The following is a 23,838-nucleotide window of genomic DNA, read 5'->3' as shown; positions in this document are numbered from 1 at the left end:
AGCCTCAAACGTTTGCAACTATTTTAGGAGACCACAACAATTCAGCAAGGTTGTCATGAGATCAAATGGACAAAATAAATCTTAAAAGCAAGAATTTTACTACAAATAAAGTAACAACTTCCCCTTTCTGGTACAGCATCACAATGTGAACAATAGCCTCTGTCGAGAGACAAGCCATGGAGTCAAAACTACAGTTTTCACCATGAAAGGTCTTCTTATATCCATATGTCAATGTCAAGGAGACGTGAATATACGTGTGAGCGTTCTCGGGAGTAATGGGTCCTTTCATCTGCCATTATCTTCCTGCAGAACTAATTACAAGGTGATGGGCAGCAGACTAATCACCAGAGCCACCAGTGGCTTTAAATTAGCTCGATTGTGGTGATGATGAGGAGTGACAGGAAAGGAGACACGTCAGAGGGAAAACGAGGCAATGCTGAGAAAGAAAGTTGGGCAGGAATGAGACATCTGGGATTAAAAGTGAGAGGAAATGATTATTTCCCTCCTTTGTTCTAATTCTATATGTTGGGTTTTCCATTTCTCGTGTTACGTACATTCTCCCGGACTTGTTTTGGTTTCCATCAACATGCTTTAACCAGTGAGGCTTCCCAACATGTTCAAATCAAACCCATTACACACCCCTCAATCTAATTCTCGAATTTTATATTTATTAAAACACTTAACACAAACAGTGACAGCAAAAATAATTTAGTTTAAAATCATTTGTGTTTATCTATTAAATCTATTTCTGTAGAGAGGCAGAGTACGCCTGTTTAACCCTCCCACTGTCCTAATGGGTGTGACCCCACGAGGAAAGTTGACCATTGAGCAGGATCGATGGTTTATCCTTTGAGGTCCATGTGGCAGGGGTGAGGTGGTGCTCACTCCTCACCCCTGCCACATGGACCCAAGGGATGAACATCAACCCTGCTCAAAGGTCAACTTTCCTCACGGGGTCACACCCAGTAGGACAGTGGGAGGGTTAATGCTACTGTGTCGTGTAGTGAAGTTTAAAAGTTGGCCTAAATTATGATTCTTCAAAGGATTCATCACTTTAAATATTATCTTTAATGACTTTAAACAGTTCTGTGAGTCTCAGTTGAAACAATCGGTCTCTATGAGGCAAATCTGTAATCACTGACCCATAACCATCACCTCTAAACACACGACATGAATACGATCCAGAGGAATGGCGGATTTAGCAGGAAGCTACATGTCGGAGTGAGTGGAGGGAAAATCAGAGACCCACATGAATCTTTGTCGAGCCAGATTGATCGTGTCGTCCTCTCATACTGCTTCTTAATACACATATGACATCACATCATCTCATGACAACTGGGGAAATCACACCGAAAACACTTCACATCTGCTGTGGGGGGTGGGTGTTATCTTTGGAAAACTTTTCAAAAGCTTTTCTTCCTTAATTTCAAATAGGAACCCCATTCTGCCCCTTTTTGAAACCAGCAGAACAAAAGATAAAAATGCACCCATGGCTCTGAGACCATACAGCGCTGCAGCATCAGCTCATTTTTATTGTTCCCGTTCTCGCATGAAGAACCTCATTTAGATTAATCTGCCCTGTCTGCACCGCTTGTTTCCTTTGTGCAGCCTCATCATTTAAATACTCTTATCTCAATTTTGGTTTTTGAGAAACGGTGTAAGAACTCAGCATTTCTTTGATGGGAATCGAGATCGGCGAGCCCTGACTGTTTTGATGTGGTGGAGGAATTAACTTCAACGTTTCAGGTCAGCTCAGTTAACACGGTTTTCATGTCCTGCTCGTTAAAACTAGTGATGTGTTCATGAAGTGGAAAGTTTCTCTAATTACTGCACTTGTAGATTTTTGGTTATCAGGGAAATTTGTCTAAAAGCATTTGAGCTTATAGAAAGTTTAAACTTCTGTATCACTTAGTTAAATATATTTATCAGAACTTGTAGACAGGACAGAAGAGTCTATCAGAGCCCCTCTACTAAACTAATATTATTTATGTTTGCTGCAGAATAAATTTCTTTTTTTTCCAGTTTCCCAGTTTTCAATTTTATGCAAACTTTATTTGCATTTATGTGTCTTTTTGCTTTAGTGAAAATTTGTTTTCTGCACCTTTTTTCATTCTTTCTCTCTTTTCTACCTAATGTCTGATTGTTTCAGAAGTAGCTACAGATGGAGATTACTTTATCCACGCGAATAAAACTGTAATTTTGTAGAAATCTCATACAAATTAAAACAATTTTGCTGCTTGTTCAACCAGATTTATTCATTTTATTAGGTTTCTTCTGAGCTCAATACCTTTTTTATTTGAAAGTCACAGTCCACATCAATCTGCACCACTTCTGTTCATAACAAGGCTGATTTTATGGTAACATTTTAACTGATAAACTACAAAACTCAAAAACAATGCACAGAACAGATAAAATCAGATAATAACTAATAAAATTATGGAACAATTGTCATAATTCTCAAATTTCAACTAGCATTAATTATTTCCTAGCCTCTCCTTCTTTGCTGCACCTGCTGCCACGTGTCTCTTATAATCCAGGACATAGTCATGTCCTTCAGTGAGGACGTCGTGGCTCCAGTGAAATCGCTCTTGTTTTTATTGCTGCCAGGCCGTCTCTGATGGTCCCGTCATTATCTAACCCTTAATGCATCTCAACACACTCCACATTTCCACTGGTATTCCATCCATCTGCCTAATGGGCCAACAGGGTGCGGCCAGCTGGTCATCACCTCACTAGTGTGCGTGTGTGTGTGTGTGTACATGAACAGTTACATACCTTCTTAGGTGTAATCATTTAACCTAGTGTGTGTGTGGTTTTTGTCGTTTTGGCGTACCTTTTACCTTTAACCCTTGGTTCCTGTTTTCACCTGAGTCCTGGTGTGTTTGTGTTATCTGCGTCAGTGTGTCAGTGCCAGTGAAACCTCCGAGTCAGCCATTAAACCATTATGGATGGTAACTGAATCCTCTGAAAGCTCAGCTCCTGCTGGAGGGAGATGATGGATGGGTGTATAGGGATGAGAGCGGTCTTGTGGCTGTAAAAACAAAGAGAGGAGTGGAGAGAGGTGTGTAGGAGAAGCAGAGGGTATGTGAGGTGAATCCTGCGGTAAAAGACTGAGCAGACTTATGTTCACTGAAGAGGGGAAACAGCTTTGACCTTCTTGCTCAGTTCTGGGCTGAGTCATGAGTCTCACGGAGAATAAGAAGCTGTCGTAACGTCTTTTTGTTCTGTTTACTATCCGAGGGCGTGTGCTTGAATCGGTGCTAGAGTGCATCTAATATTTATATCATACCACGCAAAAGTCTTGTGCATTTTACTTCCAATTAGACTTTTTGTTTGTTTGTTATTCCATTTGGACGTCAGCTGCTCACATTTAGTGGCCTTTTGTCCATGGGAATCTTAACTCTGGCCTGTGAATCATTTTAGTATTAAACATTTTTTTAAACTCCAGGGATGAAGAAGGGTGTGTTGACACACAGCAGAAAACCTAAAGGTCCCATATCGTGCTGTTTTAAATCTTTGTGAACAAAAGTGGGCACAGTATATGAAAAAATATAATTGTGGTGTCATTTATCTTAAATACTAATATGTTCATCAGCCTGAATTTATACCCAGAAATAAAACGGTTTGTTTCGGTGGAACTCCGCCCACGCCCACTCCGACATAATTTAATATAAAACACTAAAATATATTTTCATTTTGAAAGATTACAAGAAAGTTTCATTCACTGGAAGCAAATTTAGAAGAATTCTGGGGGCTAGGGGTTCGTAAAAAAAGCATTAAATCTTAGTTTGAGTGTTGTAGAGAAGATTAAACAGCTTCTAACACTCCTCACCCAGCTGCTTCCATGTGTCACCTCCTCCCTCGTTCTTTAACCTCGTCCTCCCACACAAACACCTTCTAATCTCTGCCTCTGTCTCGGTCCTGACTCACCCCTGCTCCCCAGCTCACACTTCCTGACTCGCGTTATTCACCGAAACGCATCAAGGGCAGAGTCGGAAGAAAGAGGGAGGATGGGTGGGATAACTGTGAGAGAAACTTCTGTAGAAGTGCTGGGAGTGATGGGAGAAAAGTGTTCTGGTGTATCATTAACTGGGAGAAGGGGGGGGTGTAAAAGCCTGTGTGGTTGTGATCAGCAGAGGAACACTAAGTGATCAGATGTCAGCATTTAAAAGCTTTGGTGGACTAAAAGCTGTGTGTGTGTGTGTGTGTGTGTGTGTGTGTGTGTGTGTGTGTGTGTGTGTGTGTGTGTGTGTGTGTGTGTGTGTGTGTGTGTGTGTGTGTGTGTATTTGTGTGTGTATTTGTGTGTGAGTGGGTGGGTGGGAGGGGGGTTACTGGTCTATACATCAAAGTGAGGACCAAAACAAGTTTTTTACCCGCAAACTGAGAACATTAGTAGCAAAGTGAGGACATTTTGCTGGTTCTCACTTTGGGAGAATGTCACAGAGCTCTACTGGTTAGTTTTAGAGGTATGGTGTGAATTAAATTTTAGTTAAGATTAGGATTAGGAGTAGACTGGTTATGGTTAGGCACAATCCAGTTATTAAAATGAATGAAAGTAAATGACAGTCCTCACAGCGAGTAGAGAGAGAGAGAGAGAGAGAGTGTGTGTGGCTCACTTATCCAATAGTCACTCTTAATTTGCTGTCCCCTTTTGATGCACAGTTCCACCCTAAAGTAAAAAAAACGGAAATCCTTGCTGTTCATTCGTGTGTGGTCCTTTTGGGGTAATGGTTTCTGTTTTTCATGACAGATCTAGCAAAAGCATTCAACAAGAGACGACTCTCTCCTGCCCAAGGGCTCAGATAGCTTGCACACTTTCTTTTTGTCTTTTCTGTGAGACATTAGACCTGCCTATTTATAGTCTGCTCACTGCTGCCCAGAGGATGTGGCTCTATTAAAGCCACAGACTGAGATGTCAGTAAAATGGGACTCTTTCCTCTTCACTTTGGGATAACTTGTCATCTAAACTACCAAATTCAGCCAGAATGTGTTTTCTCATGTTTTTTACTTGTTTCCTGTTTTCTTCCTGCAGCTTGTCTGTTACAGTCCGAGTTGGTAAACTACGAGAGAGTGAAGGAGTACTGCCTGAAGGTGCTGAGCCACCAGAGAGACCACTTCAAGGCCATGTACCGAGCAGGCATTGCCTTCTATCACCTGGGTAATTACGAATGTGCGTTACGCTACCTGCGTGATGCCAAGAACCGCGAACCCACAGGTGAGAATCTGTCAAGGGTCGGTCACCATCGCCGAAGTGTCGTGACAGAGCTAATCACTACTGAGGGTTAAAACAAAACACTCACAGTGTCCTGTCTCTATCGCAGACACCAATGTGCTCAGATACATCCAGCTGACGGAGATGAAGATGAGCAAGAGTGGACAGCGAGAACGAGAGAGCGGCAAGGAGACGCAGGGCTAATCCATCGCAACATTCCAAACCCATCTCACCTTTGACCCTTTGAACAGTCCACCCGCTGACTGTCCTTTTCTCCACCTCCTCCTGGCAGAAGCCCAAACAGAAGAGACCCAACCACCCACCTGGTGTAACACAAACGGGCCACCTATCAAGCACTGTCTGCTGCTTCCTCCTTTTTTCTCCCCATGATTTCTCCCTCAGATGATGAGGCTCCTCCCCTTAGATACATTCAGCAACATAAAAAAATCAACAACAAAAACCTAAGAGGATGTTGTATTATACTCATGGAAACTGTCTTTGTGCTAGAGTGAACACAGAGCTTCAAAACAAACAAACAAACCATGGGCGTGATGTACTTAATGTTTTCAGAGCTGGACAAACTTAAAGTCTCATGCCATCTCTCTCTTCTCTCTGCCTTCTTTCTCTCCATCCTTTTTCCAACTGTCCAGGAGCATTTTAGGAGGAGGGCAGGGGCGTGCGTGCATGGGCGAGGGGAAAGACCACAACATAATTTGATTGTACATCCTAACAAACAGGGCTCACTCAGGCCCTTCACTCAGACTGTTCTGTGGTTCATCTTGCTTCTGTCTAACCTCTCTGTCCTGGATGTCATGTATCTCAGTTTCTAGACTGTTCTTTCAATTCAAGGGCTAATTCAAGAGTTTGTAATTCTCATTTGAAGTTTTGCTGTCCTCCTCGGTAGGTGGCAGGAAACTGGCACATTTATAGCAGGTGGGTGAGCAGTGATGACAACATTCTCGAGCGGTTCTTGCTGTTATCAGGCATGCTGTTGTGGAAATAAGTGTGTCTTGTTGTCCGAAGCCCCTCCTGGGTTGTGTGTTGTGTTGATGTTCATGAGAAAGTGGTTCCCTCCAACCTCGGTTCTCTCATTATTGATGTCACGATGGAGGACAGCCTATGAAAAGGAAGAGCTGTCAACTGCTAGTGGCTTGAAAGCAGCAAGCAGCACGTCTAAACGAAGGTCTGACTGATGCTGAAGCTTCCCAGACTCTGAGGAGACTGATCGGCGTTAGTGCAGGGAAACCAATCACAATCTGTCCTGGTAGTCCAAACCACGATAGTGCACTCGGCTTCAACATAAAAGAGATATCTGAGATTCCTGCTGCTTACAGTTTTCTGAGCTGATAGATTACAAACGTCCACGTCTGACAAAAGTTTAGTGACAGCTGTGCGAACATAGTTACTACAGACAGTAGGTTTTGTGCATATTCATTGCCGCCTGTCTAACTCTGCGGCTGCTTCTCCTGTGACTTGTGAAGCTGAATCATTTGGTAATGCAAATATTGTTTTGCTCATAGCTGTTCAACAGGTTTATATCTGCCTGCAGAAAGTTGGGTGGATAATACGTGAAAGCATGACCTCGATTTCGCTTGTCCCTAGTGCCATGAAACCCAGTTCTTATTCCTGCTGTTGCAAGCTTCCTGCATGTAACGTGTGGCTCCAGAGAAAGTTACTTCAGATGTTTGGGATTACATCTGCTACTGCTTTCTGTCATGGCATGCTGCCACAAACAAAAAAAATGTTGGCTTATACCTCTGTTTTTGCTATTCTCAGCTTTGTAAGCTCGGAGGGTGGCGACTGCGATCACAGCAGTAACAGAAGTACCAGGTATTTCTGGTAAACAGTGCTCTATTAGGAAATAATCTCACTTCCTTCCTTGGTGAAAGGTGGAATCCAAACAGTGATCCAAACAGGAAGTCAAATCAGAGGTTGATGCTGGAGGAAAATAAAAATCCTTCCCAATTTGTTTCTTTTAACCCATTACGAGGTAGACAAGGACCTAAAAAGTGTGTCAGTGGTACTCTGGAGAGACGGCACCATGAGTCGAGGAGACCGGCATGATACACGGAGGCTCCGGGTGGGGGTGGGGGAGAAGTAGGCCACCATCAGCCCAGTACAGCAGCTGCAGCTTCACTGTGTTAAAGGAGACTGAAGAAGGTTTCAAGCTAACTCATCATCACTCTACATGTTTAAAGTGGGCTGTAGTTTTCTATTCATCCGCTACTTTAGAAAACTAGGTTACCTTAAACTGAGAAAAACCATTCATACCTTTATTTTACAATTACAATGCTTTCAAGAAAGGCCCACACTATTAAAATCGCTGTGCATAAATCAAATTTAGAGTACTAAAGTCACCATTCAATTTTTTTAAAATGACTGAGTGAAAATGCGTGAAATCTATAATCTAGTCATGATGACTGGTTTTTTGGGTTAGTTAAGGCAAAGACTGTAGATTTAGGAACCTTCCTCGCTCCTGAAACATCTCTGTTCTGTTTTTCTGCTGCTTGGCCTCCCAAACAAGATAAATCAGCAGTGAGGAGAGGCACCAGCAGGCCCGGTATTCATGGCTACCAGAGCTGAGTCTCCTCACCCACGAGCTCCTCGGGGAACGGTCTCCCCCCTCATGGCTGCTTCTCCATGGCACCAGTTTGCCGTGTTGTTTTTGTCTGGTTGTGCTTGGTCATGATCACATGAGACGTACTTCAGCAGCCAGAGGTTAACCAGCTGCACATTAAACAGGTTTGGCCCAACCCGATCGGGTCTGGTTGATGGCTCAACATATTCCAACAACACCCTGTGTGTGCAGACAAAAGACTTCTGATCTCTTCATCTGTGTAGCTTTAAAAACAAACAAAAAGCACAACAAAAAAAGAGACATAAAAGTAAATGGCTGTTATTTATCTTTTTTTCTTTTTCTTTTGCTCTTTTACTTTGACGTCATTTAAAGTAAATGTTTGTCGAAATGTCAAAGTAGTTTTTGTGAGTACATAATACAAATGTATAAAATAATCTGAAATGGAAAGTTTTATGGTCATGAAAAGCTTTATTGAATTCCTTTATCCACAGAGATAGAAATGAGAATTTAAAAATGGCTCATCCACAGAGCTGCTTTGTGGCTGTGTCTGTGTGTGTTGGTTGTTCTGTTGATGTCCCTCTCATCGAGGCGTTCCAAAAACGCCTCAGAGTGCGTGCAAAACATTTAAACGAGGACTCACGGCCGGCGCAGAAGGGGACAAGAACCGGTGGGCTTTGTGCCTTCTACCTGTTTGTTTCTGTGCGGACATGAAAGGACGCAAAGCCGGGGGACGCCAAGGCCAAGACAGGCCTCCATCACTGGACTTTCAGAACTGCTAGGCCAGGAATGCACTATTAAATGGTAAATGAAGATATGAATAAAGCTGAAAACAAAGAGAAATGTTGGCTTGGTTCTACTTATTAAGGAATCTCTTAATCAGGAATGAAAAACATCCCCTAAATTAGATGAAAACACACACTTGTGTGTTTGTGTTGCCTACTGATGCTCCACTAGAGTGAGGTGTTGTGTGTCTTAACAGGTCGTCCTGAGATAAGGACGTTATTCACACATTTAACACCTTAAGTTATTAGAATTCTCACTTATCTCAGATTTGTTCATTACCATGTGAACCATTTCAGAATAAAACTTCCTTAGCTGTTTAATGGTCTGATAAATATCCAGTAAAATGTCAAGTTGAGTCCTGCAGATCTGAGGACGCACCAACTGGCAGGCAATCTGGCTAGCTGTTTACTTCAACACTTTCTGGTCCTTTGTTGTGTCCAACTTGCTTTTTTCTGAGCGCATTCTCCCTCTGAATCTGCCTGCTTTGCTGATTAAAGATGTTTGCACTGGCATGAAACTCCCTGAAACAAAGGAAATTACCAATGAAAACAAAACTATTGGAAATAATCGTATAAATAACAAAAGAAGGAAGAGACAGAGAATGTTATGAATGTAAGAGTCATTGCTGATTTTGAAAGGACAACGGGGAGAAAAGAAAACAATGAATACATACACACATTCTTTTTCATGCTTGTGTGTGTGTGTGTGTGTGTGTGTGTGTGTGTGTGTGTGCGCGTGCATGTTGTGAAAAGACCAACACAAAGCTCAACCTGCTGAATCCTCTCTGCCAGCTCTTCATCACCTCTCCCTCCCTCACTTCATTTTCATCCATTTTTCACTTTTTTTTGTCCAACGTCTGTGTCGTTGCTTTTAATAGCATCACCAGGGAAGTGAGGAGGGGTTGCTAGGTAACTGGCCGGCGTCTGAGATGGTGTTTTGATTGGCGATAAAGCTGACAGAGGATTTGAGTGCCTGTAACATCTGTCCACAATGTGTTTTTTCCATTCAGGGGTTGTGCTTAGATGTCACATTTTACCTGCTATTTAAGATTAACTGATGTATTTATTTATTTAGTGAGACAAGACTGAAATATGGAGATTATGTTGTTGTCCAGCTTCATTTGTGCCCACTGCAGTGTCAGGGAGCCTGTGAAGATGCTCGATGTGGAGGAAAACAGCAGACTGTAGAAAGATGACATCATAGGACACAGTAGTGACACCTAGAGGATTTTATCTGTTACTGCAGATGCCTTTGTTTCAGACCATGACACATTTTAGCAATGATGGTGGTAGATTTATGATTGTAAAACAATTTTGAATTAAAGGAAATGTTTTAATCGGATATCTTTGGGCTCATTTTCTGTTTCTTACAGATGTAACAATTAAAATTTCCAAGGGTCACATGATAGACAGAGCTGAATATTTGGATTTTGATCACTAAAAGAATAATAGTAAAAACAGAACATCTATTTCGAGTTTTTTGTGTATTTTTATGCCTAAAAGGCAATTGGATGAAAAAATAAATAAGTCACATCACCTCTGATGCTGCAGCTTAGATGAAAATAGTTTTTTAGATTGTCTACCTGTCAGCACAAAATGCTTTTTTAAATTTTTCTTTACAAAGTGAACTCATCAAATCAAACCAAGTGACACATAGTACTATAATAATAATATAAATCATCAATAAGAAATAAGTACTATATGTATTTGTATTAATTGTGCACTATCAATAAAATTTTACTCACTTTCATTTCTGTCAAAAACGTTGATTATAGCAACAAAAATCTATTTAATTGCAGAAACATAACTCAAGTTTTTATTTTTCTTGCCAATTGTTCAAATATTTTCAATAAAAGTAAATGTTTAATAATCCTGATGCCCAGCCACTGAAGAGTCTTCTCTTTGTTTTTTACATTTATTCATTCGCCTCTCATTCATCACATTTCACACCGACTCCTCACTGAACCCAGGAACGTCACTTAGACAGAAGACAACATAAATGTTCCAGTTTCCCAGGGTTTCCTTCTTATATTAACAAATATACTGTATATACAGATATTTCCCCAGGAAGAGTGCTGAAATCAGGAGTAATTACTTCCAACAATAAGAATAAATTTAATAATAAATACTCAGTGTTCTTAAGGAGTGAGTTTGGGCTCACTCTTACCTTAACAGCGGGATTGTCATGATCCCATACAAATACACACTCACACAGAAATCACACCTCTCTCTCTCTCTCTCTCTCTCTCTCTCTCTCTCTCTCTCTCTCTCTCTCTCTCTCTCTCTCTCTCTCTCTCTCTCTCTCTCTCTCTCTCTCACACACACACACACACACACACACACACACACACACACACACACACACACACACACACACACCCCTAAAGGAACCTGCACAGTCGAATAAATACCAAACTGTCCAGAGCACAGAAACAGCTCCAGCTGATTTGTCAGTCTTTGATTCCACAAAAAAAACAACCAGTCGCTCATCTTTTCTCTTAAAGTGCCATTGATAGACGAACGTGAACATGAGAATAACGATGAAATCAGGTAGTCCGTCGCTGATTCTGTGTCGATTCCGCTGGCGTGAGCATGATCTGTGCTACAACCTAAAGAGGAATGTTTTCTTTTTATTAAAAAAGTGACAAAACAGGTGAGAATGTGTGTAGCAGCATAGAGAGAAACGCCGCGTGGAAAAAACCCTTCTCGCGTAAAACAACAAGCACTTACACATACACACACACACACACACACACACACACGCTCACCCAGCTTATTTGTTCACACATGTACAGTAATACACATTATGAACATTCACACCAAGAGGAACACGTCTAGGTGTTCAAATCAATAAAAACAGCTAACGGGTTGCAAGATCTGAGAAAATAAGCTCTGATTTCAACTGTAAAAGGCTGCGAATGTCACCAGTTCACCAGCATTGTGGGAGAAAAAAAAATCTTTTTCTTGTTTAAGGTTTAGAAACAACAGGATGACGACCGCTATGCAGAGAGGAGGCATGAGACAGGGTAGTGCACCGGCAGAGCAGAGGCGTGAAACAGAACAGGGCCTGATCAACGCTTTTGAGGCAGATAAGAAGGATGAAAACAGAAAAGTGCAAATCTTCAGACAGGACAAAAGCAAAAACAGATGGATTCAAATACCAGCTAGCAACGTCAAAAAGTGGCTTTTTAGGTTCTTTAACGGCTTTAAACGAAGTGCCACCTGTCCTAAGCTGCAGGTAGAGCTGGTCTCAGAGGAGCTGGAGGAGGTGGGTGGATGAGCGCTCCACAAGGCTTTTAAAGGTCTGCTGGAGCCTCAGCGTCATGCAGATTACAGAGCACCACCAGGGAATGGTGGACAGGGTTTCACACCTGTTGGGACACAGGAAACAAAAGGCTTTCGCTGAAATGTGACAGGAGGAGGGATGATTTTTTTGCAGACTTTGTTGAGTGCACTTTGCTCGGCTCAGACTTCAGTAGGTGTTCTTTATTCGGAGCAGGCTTTCATGTCCCGGATCGAGTCTGAATGAAAACAAATCTTTGAAATGTTCCCTTTATGTTTTTCCCTATAAGTATTGCTGTCCACACAGAGTGGCGGGTTGCAGCTGTCCACATAGAGGGACCGTATGGTCTGAACTCTGCCCCTCTACGTCCATGTCCATCAGGTTGGGTCGCACGGCACCGGCACTGCTGTCCCCAGAACCGAGGGGGCTCTCACAGCTGCTGCCCGGCGATGAGCTCAGAGTCCGGGACAGAGAACCCAGCTTCCAGGGGTCGGCTCTGATCCGGACCGGCGTAGGCCGTGGACGGGGTGCAAACTCCAGAGTCTTGGGTCTCTCAGGAGTGCTGATGAGGCCGTGTGAATCTGAGTCGGGTTTTGTGGGGGGAGCAGGAGCTTTACGGCGTTGGGGGACTGGGTAGATGGTGGTGGGGTCAGGGAGGCATGGTATGTCTAGGGTATCTGTTGGGGGACAAAAAAGAACTGCGTTATTATGTGTCTTGAGTTTTTAATTTGACTTTTGAATTAATAATATATAAAAAAAATCTCACAAACAATGTGACCTGACAACAGCTTGATCCAAAAACATCTCTGAGAAAAAAAAAACATCTCTGAGAATTTGTACCTTTACTTGTTATGACGTGTGGGACTCCTGGTGGAGGGGGCATGGGCATGCTGCCATCTGAAGGAGTCCTACGGTGACCCAGAGTCTGGGCTCTGGGGCGTATGGCCCCGTCAGAAGGTGTTCGTCTGTGTCCTCTGTGCAGAGCCATGGTGGCGGAGACGTGCGTGGGTGTGAGGGACTGATTGGGCTCTTTCTTGAAGCTCTCAGCCCGCAGGTCCAGAAGCGGGTTGAGGGCAGGTGCTGCGGGAGCTGGAGGAGCTGCCGGAGTTTTAACCCCAGTTGTCAGCGGGAACTCGTCGGAATCGGAGGGGAGAAGAGATTTGGTGGAGTTGCAGTCCGACAGAGAGGACAAGGAGAGAAGTTTTACAGAAGGAGACGGGTCCAAACAGGCGAGCGTGGACTCGTGATGACTGGACAGCGTCAGGGAGAGGTTTCTGCTGGGGGGGGACGTGCTGCGACGGAACCGACCTGTCCTCTGGAAGAGGCCCTCCTTCTTCTTACGCTGCTCTTCTCGGACGTCCTGCTCGTCCTGAAGCACCTGCAAACATCGAGACAGAAAAAATTACCCGTTATGTTGCAGAATTTTAAAGCTAGCATTATGATCTCCAACTTGCTGCTTTCAGATTGTTGTCCTGCATCCATGTCCTGACCTGTTGTTGTCCTGCCTGCAGCAGATCCTGTCCCAGACCCACAGATGCCAGCAGAGACGCACAGCCCAGCAGCAGCATGTCACTTTTCTTCCTCTGATTGCAGCGGCGAACCAAGCGTTGGTAGCTCACACCCATCCAAAGGCCTCCAGATGCCGGGCCTGATCCGGTACCACCACCCCCAGGTGCCGTGTTGGGAGTCAAGTTGCTCCACATGAGCCCCGAGTCCTCCGTGGCTCCATTACTACTGGTTTCTGAAGGCAGCATGGATCCTGGTGACTCCTCAAGGCACTCCTCTGTGTTTCACAAAAAAATAAACATTTAGACTGCGGACAAATTGTTGATGGACAGACACAGGCAGGAGGAGACTCACCCATCTCATTCAGGCTGGAGAAGCCAGCAGTCATGGGTGCATGTTTGGGTGATTTGCCCAGATTTGGTGCGCTAGAGGAGTAAACTTTACCTCCTTCACTAAGAGATTTCAGTCTGCAAGAGAGAAATCAAACAAAATAATAAAATTATGCAAAGTTTACATTATTAAATAAAACAACAAATATCAAATTGTGTGCATTTTTTAAAGCAGATAAACAGAAATAAGCCCTTTTATTCTGATATTTTAAAGAAATAACATACTTTTCTTCTCCTCCGACTCGTTCCTTCTGCAGGGTGGAGCTCGGGCCCCAGGTGCGTCCTTTCTTCTTATTGGTTGTGTGGTCTTCCTTCTTACAGACGGCACTACGGCCCCAAGTTTTACTGCCATCACTCGGCGTCACTGTTAGCAGGTAACAAGCATTTAAAAAAATACATATTACCTTTATTTATTTGATAAACTAGGAGGAGTTTGTCCTCACGTCTGATGGCTCGCAGGCGAGGGAGAACTCCTGGACTGGCAGGAGGGGTGGTGCTCTCACTCCCCTGGTTCTTCCTCTTGTCCACACTAGGAGACGCCTGGACTGTGATCTTATGTTCAAATCCTGCAAAGAAAAAATGGTCCTATTTTATTTCTTTAATGCGAAAATTCTCTTGAAAACTGAATCAACAAGAAAGAAAATATCGACCAATTAAAATCTCTGTGAGTTAAAGGTTTTATCTTCTGGTAATTCCTTTGCACGATTCAACTGATAAATACGCTTTTTCTCTTTCAAATTCAAGCATCAACCTGAACTGATATGCCTGCAGTTCGCCACTCCACCCACCAGAGGGCAGACTAATGCAGGTGCTGTCCCTGCCCAGCTTCAGCAGCCTGCTCTTCTTAAAGTGACCCTTCCTCTTCTTCACACTGGGTTTCTCCTGGTACATCTGATGGATGAGGATGTTCAGCTCCCTCTCCACGATGTCGAACTCCCTCTCTGCCAGCTCCTGCTCTCTCCTCTTCAGCTGCTCCTCCTGCTCCCTCTGCTCCTCTGCTGCCCGGGCCAGTGCCTCCTCCCAGGACCTCAGCTCCTGCAGACAGGAGACAAAATTGGAGAAGAAAGTGATGCTTTTTGGGATAACAACGTCTATTTTGACATTTGCCTTGCTGGCAAATATTTATAATTTACAGGAACATCTCAGACAGATGGTGAGATTCTTCCACCTCTGAATTAACCTCCTACATTCTCAATTCTGTTTGAACACGTGACAGAAAAAAAGGAAAGAACAGCACAAACTGTGTCCCTCGACAATCACCTTCTCCTTGGCTCTGAGCTCATCAAACATCTGCTGGATCTCCAGCCTCCAGTCCTCTTGTAAGGAATGAAATGACTCCAGCGGCATCTGAAACATGGATGACTGCTCGATGGCCTGCAGGCGCCTCAGGATGTTGGTGAACGGAGGTCTGCTGTGGGGATTCGGGCTCCAACACTCTGTTAGTAAAGAGACGAGGAGATGGTTTATGATCACAGCTTCCCACTCTGTTACAACCCCGACATGTGTTGTTAAAATGTTAAAAGGAGGGGGTAACATAAGTGGGTTAAAAATGGGTTTAATTGTCAAAAGGTTTTAAAAACAAGTGTGCAAACAGATGGAGAGCATTATTAAAATGATGCAAAACAAAAAAAATCTCAAAAGGTTAACGGTTAAAAGACAACTTATCAACAATTAAAACACCATCAGATGCAAAAAATGCTTGAGGCAGAGATTCTCTCCAAACCAAAAAATCTTGAATAACTTGTTTTCTTTGTTTGTTTTTTTTAATCAAAAAAGTTCCAGAAACTTAGAAAATTGATTCCTAAACTGAACACAAATAAAAGAAAATAAAGAGAAAATATATTTTATTTTACTTTATCTTCAGGGATTAACATACATTTCATTTCTAATAGGATGTATCTCCAATTTCTTGCTAATTCACTGATAATCTGTGTGTTTTAGGTCTTTTTTGACCATGATATCTCTCTACAATGCACATTTTAGTCTGGCTGCAGCACAAACAGAGCCCTGCACCAGTCCTGGATCACACAGAAACACCACCAAAGTGCCAGGCTGTCTATGTGATGCACAAGACTCCAACCATGAATTGTTCTTCTGTTTCTATTTTTCCATGTCTGGCAGTCGTAGCAGCAACAGGAGAACGAGGGGAAGAGAGGAAGGTGGGGGGAGCATATGGCGACTAAAATGAGCCAAATTCTGACTGACAGTGCTACAGAAACCTGCTGCAAACCTCCAACACAATACAGAGCCATGTAGAGTCCTTACAGCTCTAAATAACACATCTTCCACCAGCTGGACATGTTAAAAGCTGTTCATTTAAAGCGGCCTTCTTTTTATCTTTCTGTTATTTATTTCTGTTTATTTTTATGTATTAAAACAAAGGCTAAAGCATCAGAAAGCTTTTTATGTTGCCGGGGAAAACACAAGCTAATTAATACTCTACTACTCCTAGGTTTGCAGGTTGAAGAGGAGATGTGATCCAGAGGAGCTTCTGCGCAGACCTGCATGATGACGTAAAAATAAAGCAACATCGTATTTATTTTTTAAGCTCCTCTGGTTCCTGTAAAATGCAGGACAAACGAGCTGCAGTCACAACAACGTATCCAGTGCAGTTATGTAATCTTAAAGTCGGTGAATGTGAGCAGCCAGGAGGTTTGTTGTTTTAAGTGACTTTCTGCATCATCAGCGACACGTTTCAGGTCAAGCTGGATGACTGCTGGACAGTCAGAGAGACAAGAACAAGGACAAACAAAAAGACGGCATTCTTCACACTTTCTGGTGTGAAGTTTTCCTGGGTTTACAGCAACGTGGCACTTTTTCAGGGGATGTTCATCGTCACTTAGCGTTCAGGTGGTGCCTGCTTACCTCCCAGTAACTGAGCAAAAGGCTCAGGGCAAGTTGAAGGGATGGGAAGTGTCAGCTTGTTCATGGCAACACCGTAAGCCACCGCCAGTGCATCGATCTCCCGGTAGGGGACTTCTCCGGTCAGCAGCTCCCAGAGCAGCACACCGAAACTGTGATCCCAGAACAAAGAAATTCAGAAACTGTCAGCAAACACACATCCAGACTCACCTCCAGGAGAGTACTCTCAGATTTTAACTGGATTTTGAAAGAAATTTATCACCAAAATAAAGAATCAGACCATGTCTTCAAATTTCATAATTTACTAAGAAATTAACTGTTGAATTTAGTTAAAGATGCAATATGCAATACTTTTATAGCCCCAACCAGCCTTTTCAGCTGCCTGGGGGGTTGTCAGTTTTTCTCAATTTAAAAAGGCCAAAGAGGGACGTGGTCTTTGTTTACAGTCTGTTCCGCCTCTTTATTTCCTGGTTCTAGACCCAATCGTATGTGAACCTGCAGGGTTGCCAAGTCTGCACCGGTATTTGCAATTTAACACCACACGGCAAAAAGCAGCAGTACTGTAGAGAGAATAGTAAACACGAATGACCCAGAAATGACCTCTGAGAAGCTGTGGCATCTTTTTGTTTTGCTAATGTTGGGTGAAGCAGGCTAAAGCTCATAACGCTAATACTATAACGCTAATACTACATTAGAAAAAAAGAGCTCTAAAAATATCTCAAGCCACTTTTTTTCAATTAACAACAACTAGATATTAAAGTGAATCTATTTATCTACCTGTCCATTTGCTATGTATGACTTCTTGGCTTGTCACCTACCTTTCTGGCACTGACCCGTAACTGTCGACATTTACTCAGACTGGATTGGTTTGTTTTGATGCATACAGTACCCACATTTGACCACAGGGGGTCATTCTTTCTTCGTGCACTTTTAACCAAGTTATGTCTACTAAAACTAGTTACTTAAATGCAAATAGTAACATAGATTGCTATATCTTGTTATGCTCAAATTAAACATATATTATACTTTACAACTAGGTTTAGTAGAACTAGTTGATATAACTTGGTTAAGTAAATTCAAAAGTTTATTTCTTAAACTGTGAAATCAGCAGAATTAAAATTAAAATAAAAAACAGTTTTATATTTCAATTGTTTTCTAACAACAAAAATAGAAAGATATGTGAGTGACAGCAGCTTTTCTGTACCTTTATCAACTTCAAATACAGAACATGTCAACACAGGAAATAAGAGGGACGTTTAATGGATGTAAAAAGTAAAAGCTGTCGAAAATTCAAATGATACACGATGTAATGGATGTTGATTAAAACATTACGTCATCTAAACAAATGTCTGGGTTGATGTCATTTATGTTAAACCAATAAAGAACGTGGCAGTGGGTTTTTAGTTATCATGTTAAAAAAGCTTTTCTTATTCACCTCATTCCATTTTTGGTTCTTTTTAAAACACAGAAAAGGTTTTTCTTTACCTTGCTGACAGTTTCCTTCGCGGCTGCAAAACATCCTCAGAGCTGACGCTGATGGTGGCGTCACTTCCTACTCCGTTTACCCACGGGCAGCAGAGGACGTTGTCGTCCTCTGCTGCCCGCTCCCCCTCTCCGATGATGCAGTCCCATGCACAATCCAATGTGTAGACCCCATCGTCTCTGTTCCTGGTCCCGCATCCACGTCTCCTTATCTCTATAGCTTCCTTTATCCATCTTTTGTATTTCTGTTGTTCGGTGTTTATGATCCTCGTGTTGTCCCAGTCCATTATATGGTTTTCTCTTGTGCAGTGATCTGTTACGGCTGACTTCTTTATTGTGCTTTCTGCTTCTTGTTTTGCTGCTCTTGTGTGTCTTCGACTTGTTTCTTTCTCACACTCCTTTCTATGTTTTATAGTTTGTGAGTTGAGTTGGCATCCGGTTTCTCCTGTGTATGTTTTATTGCAGAGTTTACATGGGATTTCGTAAACGACTCCACATTCATGTCCAGCTGGTATCTTGTCTTTTGGGTGTACTAGTCTGTTTCTAACTGTTGTGTATGGTTTTGTTGGTGTGTTTATGTTGTGTTTTTTCATTGTTGCTCTTATTTTTTCTGTTATGCCTTTGATGTATGGTAGGGTTATTGTTTGTTGTTTTCCTTTGTTTATTGCCCATGTCGGGTATCCGCAGGTCTTTAAAGTGTGTTGTATGTGTTTGTCCTCTTGTTTACGGTCTCTTTCTTCTGTTACCATGTTTGCTCGGTGATATAATGTTCTGATTACTGACATTTTGTGTATGGTGGGGTGTTCTGATGTCCATAATAGATATTGGTCTGTGTGTGTTGGTTTCCTATATGTGTTTATGTTTAGGGTCCCGTCGGTCTGCCTGCTTATTTTCATGTACATAAATGCTGTACTGCCTTCTGTTTCTGACTCATAAGTGAACTTAATGTTGCCTGTGTCGTCAATGTTATTCAAGTGTTGTGTTCGTGTTTCTGTTTGTCCTTTTGGTATGATTTCCAGTATGTCGTCTACGTAGAGTTTCCATAATTTTATTTTGCAGTTTGGGGGGGCAGTGGCTATGGCTTTTTGTTCTAGGTCTTCCATGAAAAACTCGCACACGAAGTAGGAAGTGACGCCACCATCAGCGTCAGCTCTGAGGATGTTTTGCAGTCGGCAAATGAAACTGTCAGCAAGGTAAAGAGATACCTTTCCTGTGTTTTAAAAAGAACCAAAAATGGAATTAGAAACTGAACACAATAAGAACACACCAAAGATTATTCACCTCATATTGTGGTTTTTTTGCACAATGAAACAATGTGCTGAACCACGTGTGTGTGTGTGTGTGTGTGTGTGTGTGTGTGTGTGTGTGTGTGTGTGTGTGTGTGTGTGTGTGTGTGTGTGTGTGTGTGTGTGTGTGTGTGTGTGTTCTTTGGGATACGGTTTCAGTCTGCAGCAGATCTGGTGGAAGACTTTAAAGTGTTATTTAATGTTTGTTGCTCATGTGTAGAATGAGTTCATGATGACTGGAAAGCATTTCTTGTGGTTCCAAAGGATGCATCTCAGCATAAACTTAATTAATTAATTTATTTACTTATTTATTTAGCAGTACCTCCACACGTCGCTGCTCTTGGAGAAGAGCGAGTGCTTAATGACCTCTGGGGCCATCCAGGCGTAGGTTCCTGCTGCGCTCATCTTGGTGGTCTGGTGCCACTCTCTGGCCAGACCGAAGTCTGTGATCTTCAGGGTTTTCCCGCTCAGGTCGTCCAATTCCACCGGCTGCAGAATGAGGACTGAGGAGGAGGAAGAAGAAGAGGAAGAGCAATTAAGCACAAATAACAGTTTGTTTTATAAGGAAACATTCAGCATGAATAACCTACTGACAGTCAAAACTTCCTTGTGGACTTTCTAGTATGTAAATTATTTGAAACAGGATCAGAAATTATTTTTATTCTGATGTCAGGAAGGCTTGACTAATGTGTAATTGTAAATAGTTCATATTGATGCAACTTTCATTTCAAATATTACATAAAACAGGAGAATAAGGACTGAAACAGACACATTAGTTACAGTTCAGTGCAAAAAATAAGCTTCTTTAAATAAACGTTCAGTTTGAAAACATCAGCAAAACTAAAAGTTCGGTTAAACGTTGAGACTGAATTAAAAAGTATAATTTTCTACCTGTTGCTGATATTGGAAGTCTTCAAAAATAAAATTGAGCCCTGTTTCTCACAACTAAAACACACAGCTACAGGTTGAATAATATAAATGCTGTTTAGAGGAAATTTAACAAATAAAATCTGACTTTTTTAGATCTCTCTTCACACAAATTGTGTGAAGTACATGATAAATGTATGGCTGCTAGAAGTTCACAGTTAAATATTTAATAGAAACTATCCCAGAGACACAACCCTCACTTTTCATTATTAACATAACTTAGGATTATACGTGTGTTTTTACTGACTAAATTATAAAAGATGGGGCCTTTTTACTGAACATGAGGTGTGGTAATTTGGCTACTTGAAGAATGTAATGACTGTCTGTCTAGAATGTGTGAATATCAATTCTGTCCCTTAATTTTTCATGTCAACGCCGGCGTTTGCCCTCGCCTTCCTGTTTCCATCTCTCTCTGATCCTGTGTGACTTCCTCCTTCATTTCCGTGACAGGGATGTCTATGAAAATATTTTGAGTGTATGCAGTTCATCTGAAGTCAAGTGGGCGTTCTCTCTCTCTCTCTCTCTCTCTCTCTCTCTCTCTCTCTCTCTCTCTCTCTCTCTCTCTCTCTCTCCCTCTCTCTCTCTCTCTCCCTCCCTCTCTCTCTCTCTCTCTCTCTCCCTCCCTCCCTCCCTCCCTCCCTCCCTCTCTCTCTCTCTCTCTCGTCATTTATCTACAGGCATATGCAAAGGGTGGTGAAACAGGCCTACACACACAGCAGTGTCTTTGTTTACACACTGCTGAGTGTGCGCACGCACACACAGATAAAATAAAAGCACGTGATAAAGGTGTGCCTCCCTATCAAGCCAGTTTCACTGATCTCAGACCAGGCTAAGGTTTGTTATTCTGGACAAGCCAATTCAGACAAGACGTCCTAAATACGTTACTCAAAGTTTTATCTGGATTATTTCTCTTTAAAGGCAATAAATAATAAAACCATACCTGCTGTACACAGCTCTTAGAACAACCACAGTTTGGAGAAACAGACTATTTCTGATCAAACAGACAAGCTAACAGCTAGCCACAGTGAAGCCAGTTACTAAATGGATTTCTGCACCATCATAAATATTAAAGATTAAAATCCCATAGTTGTCACATACACTGGTGTGGTGTGGTGAAGATTATCCTCTGCATTTGACCCATCCTCATGGGGAGAGGACGTGCTGCAGACGCAGCTGTGCTCGGGAACTATTTGGTGGTTTAACCCCTCAATCCAATCCCATAAAGCTGAGTGTTAAGCAGGGAGGCATTGGGTCCCATTTTTATAAAGTCTTTGGTATGACCCGACCAGGATTTGGACTCCAGTCTCCCAGTCCCAGGCAGACACTCTAACACTCGGCCTCTGAGCTGGTATAAAGCAGATCCATATTTTCACAGAGGTTCATATTATTATTGCAGTTTTACTCACCTTCACATTGCTGTCAGTTTCACCTAATTACTTAATCATATTTTTACTTAAAACAGCAGCATGAAGGTTTACAAAATAAACGTTTTGAAACATTCTGTAACATACAGTGTACCCAGCTGTTAGCTCTTCAATAATAATACATTTTATTTCAACAGCGCCTTTCTAAACACTCAAGGACACTTTACAGAGATAAAATACACAACAATAAAAGATAGAACAGCATAAAACAAACAGACAGATTGGAGCAAAGAGAGTAATTATTGGAATGCTAGACGGAACAGGTGGGTGTTGAGTCTGGTTTTAAAGAGAGTGAGGGAGTCAATGTTATGGAGGTCAGGAGGGAGTGAGTACCAGAGCTGGGGAGCAGAGCGACTGAAGGCCCTGCTCCCCATAGTGACCAGACGGAGAGGTGGGACAGAGAGGTGGATGGAGGAGGAGGACCTGAGGGAACGGGTGGAGGTTGAAGGATGAAGGAGGTCTGAGAGGTTCGGGGGAGCTAGGTTATGGATGGCTTTGAATGTATATAGCAGAATTTTGAATTGGATTCTGGAAGTGACTGGGAGCCAGTGGAGCTGCTGAAGAACAGGGGTGATGTGGTGGAAGGAGGGAGTTCTGGTAATGATGTGGGCTGCCGAGTTCTGGAGAAGTGGCGTTTATGGAGGGATTTGTGAGGAAGATCGAAGAGAAGAGAGTTGCAGTAGTCAATACGGGAAGTGATGAGGCTGTGGACAAGGATGGCGACAGAGTGAGTAGTGAGGGAGGGGCGAAGGCGGTTAATGTTGCGGAGATGGAAGTAGGCAGACCGGGTAATATTGTTTATTTAAGCTGTCGCAGTAAAAGACTTTAAAAGTTCAGAACATTTCTACAGAAACTTTCAAAACATCTGAATTATTATTGTAAATAATAAATGTATTTACTTATTTATGTATTTGTTTTGATGTGCTACACACAATTTTCAGGGTTTTATCATGGTGGAACGAGCTAACAATTCAGAGCTGAGTGCTCATCTGTCTCATTTATCTGACAGCATCTGTCTTCTAAGTGTTTTAGAGTAATCATCAAATGAAGTATGACTTTTATTTTTTTCATTAATTCAGACACTTTTCCCCACAGATTCAAAAAAAGTGGAGATATTTCAGAATTTGGTAAAAAAAACTAATCTATAAATATTAACTACATTAATTTTTGGCATTTCATCATCATCCTGTGAAGGCTGCACTGGAGAAACCAGATTTCACATCAGAAAATGTCAGGTGGAAAAATCCAGATTGTTTATTTAAACAGAAAAAATATCTTCTCATAGGGGCATGAGGGTGTCCCGGCCTTCAGTCTCCTCTGACACTGACTCTCGGTTTGTGACCTCTGCCCTTGTTACCATAACAACAAGTTAATGACACAGCACTCTGGGCTGGAAAACAAAGCGCCTGGTGTGAGTTTAGCTTAAAGCTCATTGAACACATAAGATTGAAAAGCTGTGTGACATTTGCTCACAGATGGGTAATTTGCATTTATTAAGTTCCTGCTATCTGACGTCAGCCCATCACCGGGGAAGATTTCATCAATTCAGGCTCAAATTTAGCACCTTACTTCATCCTTTTATCCATTGTTGTATTCACCTCCTCATCAGATCCATCTGAGACACTTTAGTGAGTACTGGATGCTGCCCAGAGCGTTGAAGAGGAGGAACTTTATTGCTGCTTGGTATGTGCTCCACAATATCCCCTTTTATTTTGGAGTCTTCCTCCATGAGCAGCCCATAGAGGAAAATAGAAAGTGGCATTGAGCTCTGAACAGGTTGCTCCACCGGCTCACCTGATCAGCTGATTGCTGACTGTAAACCTCTCAGCTGACAGCTCAGATGGCCACGCCCTAAACCCCGCTCCAGCTGACAGCTCCAGCATTGTTTATTTAAGGCGAGGCAGCTCACAGGGAGAGTGGCACTTTGCCTACCGGCTGGTTGAAGCTGGAACTGATATTTGTGGAGCCTTTAATAGGCCACAATGAATAATTTAAAGCCATTACATTTAATACAATTGTTTGGTTAGATTCCTTTGATCTGTTCTTTAAAATAAAGGGGCCACGTGGTACGTCCGCCTCCAGACCATGACCAGAACAAGTTGTACT

At 42.3% G+C, this 23,838-nt stretch overlaps 2 protein-coding genes across 2 annotated transcripts in view; one reads left to right on the top strand and one right to left on the bottom strand.

Moving 5' to 3' along the window:
- The window catches only part of ttc9b (tetratricopeptide repeat domain 9B), a 23,052-nt gene extending 14,421 nt beyond the window's left edge, over window positions 1-8,631 (top strand). The window contains exons 3-4 of the mRNA XM_015951437.3: window positions 5,034-5,216; window positions 5,323-8,631. Coding sequence (XP_015806923.1) covers window positions 5,034-5,216; window positions 5,323-5,417 — 278 coding nt within the window. The 3' untranslated portion in view covers window positions 5,418-8,631. The remainder of the gene's footprint in view (window positions 1-5,033; window positions 5,217-5,322) is intronic.
- A 639-nt stretch (window positions 8,632-9,270) lies between these two features.
- The window catches only part of map3k10 (mitogen-activated protein kinase kinase kinase 10), a 33,718-nt gene continuing 19,150 nt past the window's right edge, over window positions 9,271-23,838 (bottom strand). The window contains exons 3-12 of the mRNA XM_054742671.2: window positions 19,704-19,884; window positions 16,617-16,765; window positions 15,012-15,187; window positions 14,540-14,786; window positions 14,195-14,317; window positions 13,977-14,115; window positions 13,717-13,829; window positions 13,347-13,639; window positions 12,697-13,234; window positions 9,271-12,533 (exon numbers count right to left, since the gene is read on the bottom strand). Coding sequence (XP_054598646.1) covers window positions 12,139-12,533; window positions 12,697-13,234; window positions 13,347-13,639; window positions 13,717-13,829; window positions 13,977-14,115; window positions 14,195-14,317; window positions 14,540-14,786; window positions 15,012-15,187; window positions 16,617-16,765; window positions 19,704-19,884 — 2,354 coding nt within the window. The 3' untranslated portion in view covers window positions 9,271-12,138. The remainder of the gene's footprint in view (window positions 12,534-12,696; window positions 13,235-13,346; window positions 13,640-13,716; window positions 13,830-13,976; window positions 14,116-14,194; window positions 14,318-14,539; window positions 14,787-15,011; window positions 15,188-16,616; window positions 16,766-19,703; window positions 19,885-23,838) is intronic.

Source organism: Nothobranchius furzeri, chromosome 13 (genome assembly GCF_043380555.1).
Source record: "Nothobranchius furzeri strain GRZ-AD chromosome 13, NfurGRZ-RIMD1, whole genome shotgun sequence".
Taxonomy (NCBI): domain Eukaryota; kingdom Metazoa; phylum Chordata; class Actinopteri; order Cyprinodontiformes; family Nothobranchiidae; genus Nothobranchius; species Nothobranchius furzeri.
This window is presented reverse-complemented; position numbering and strand designations above follow the sequence as displayed.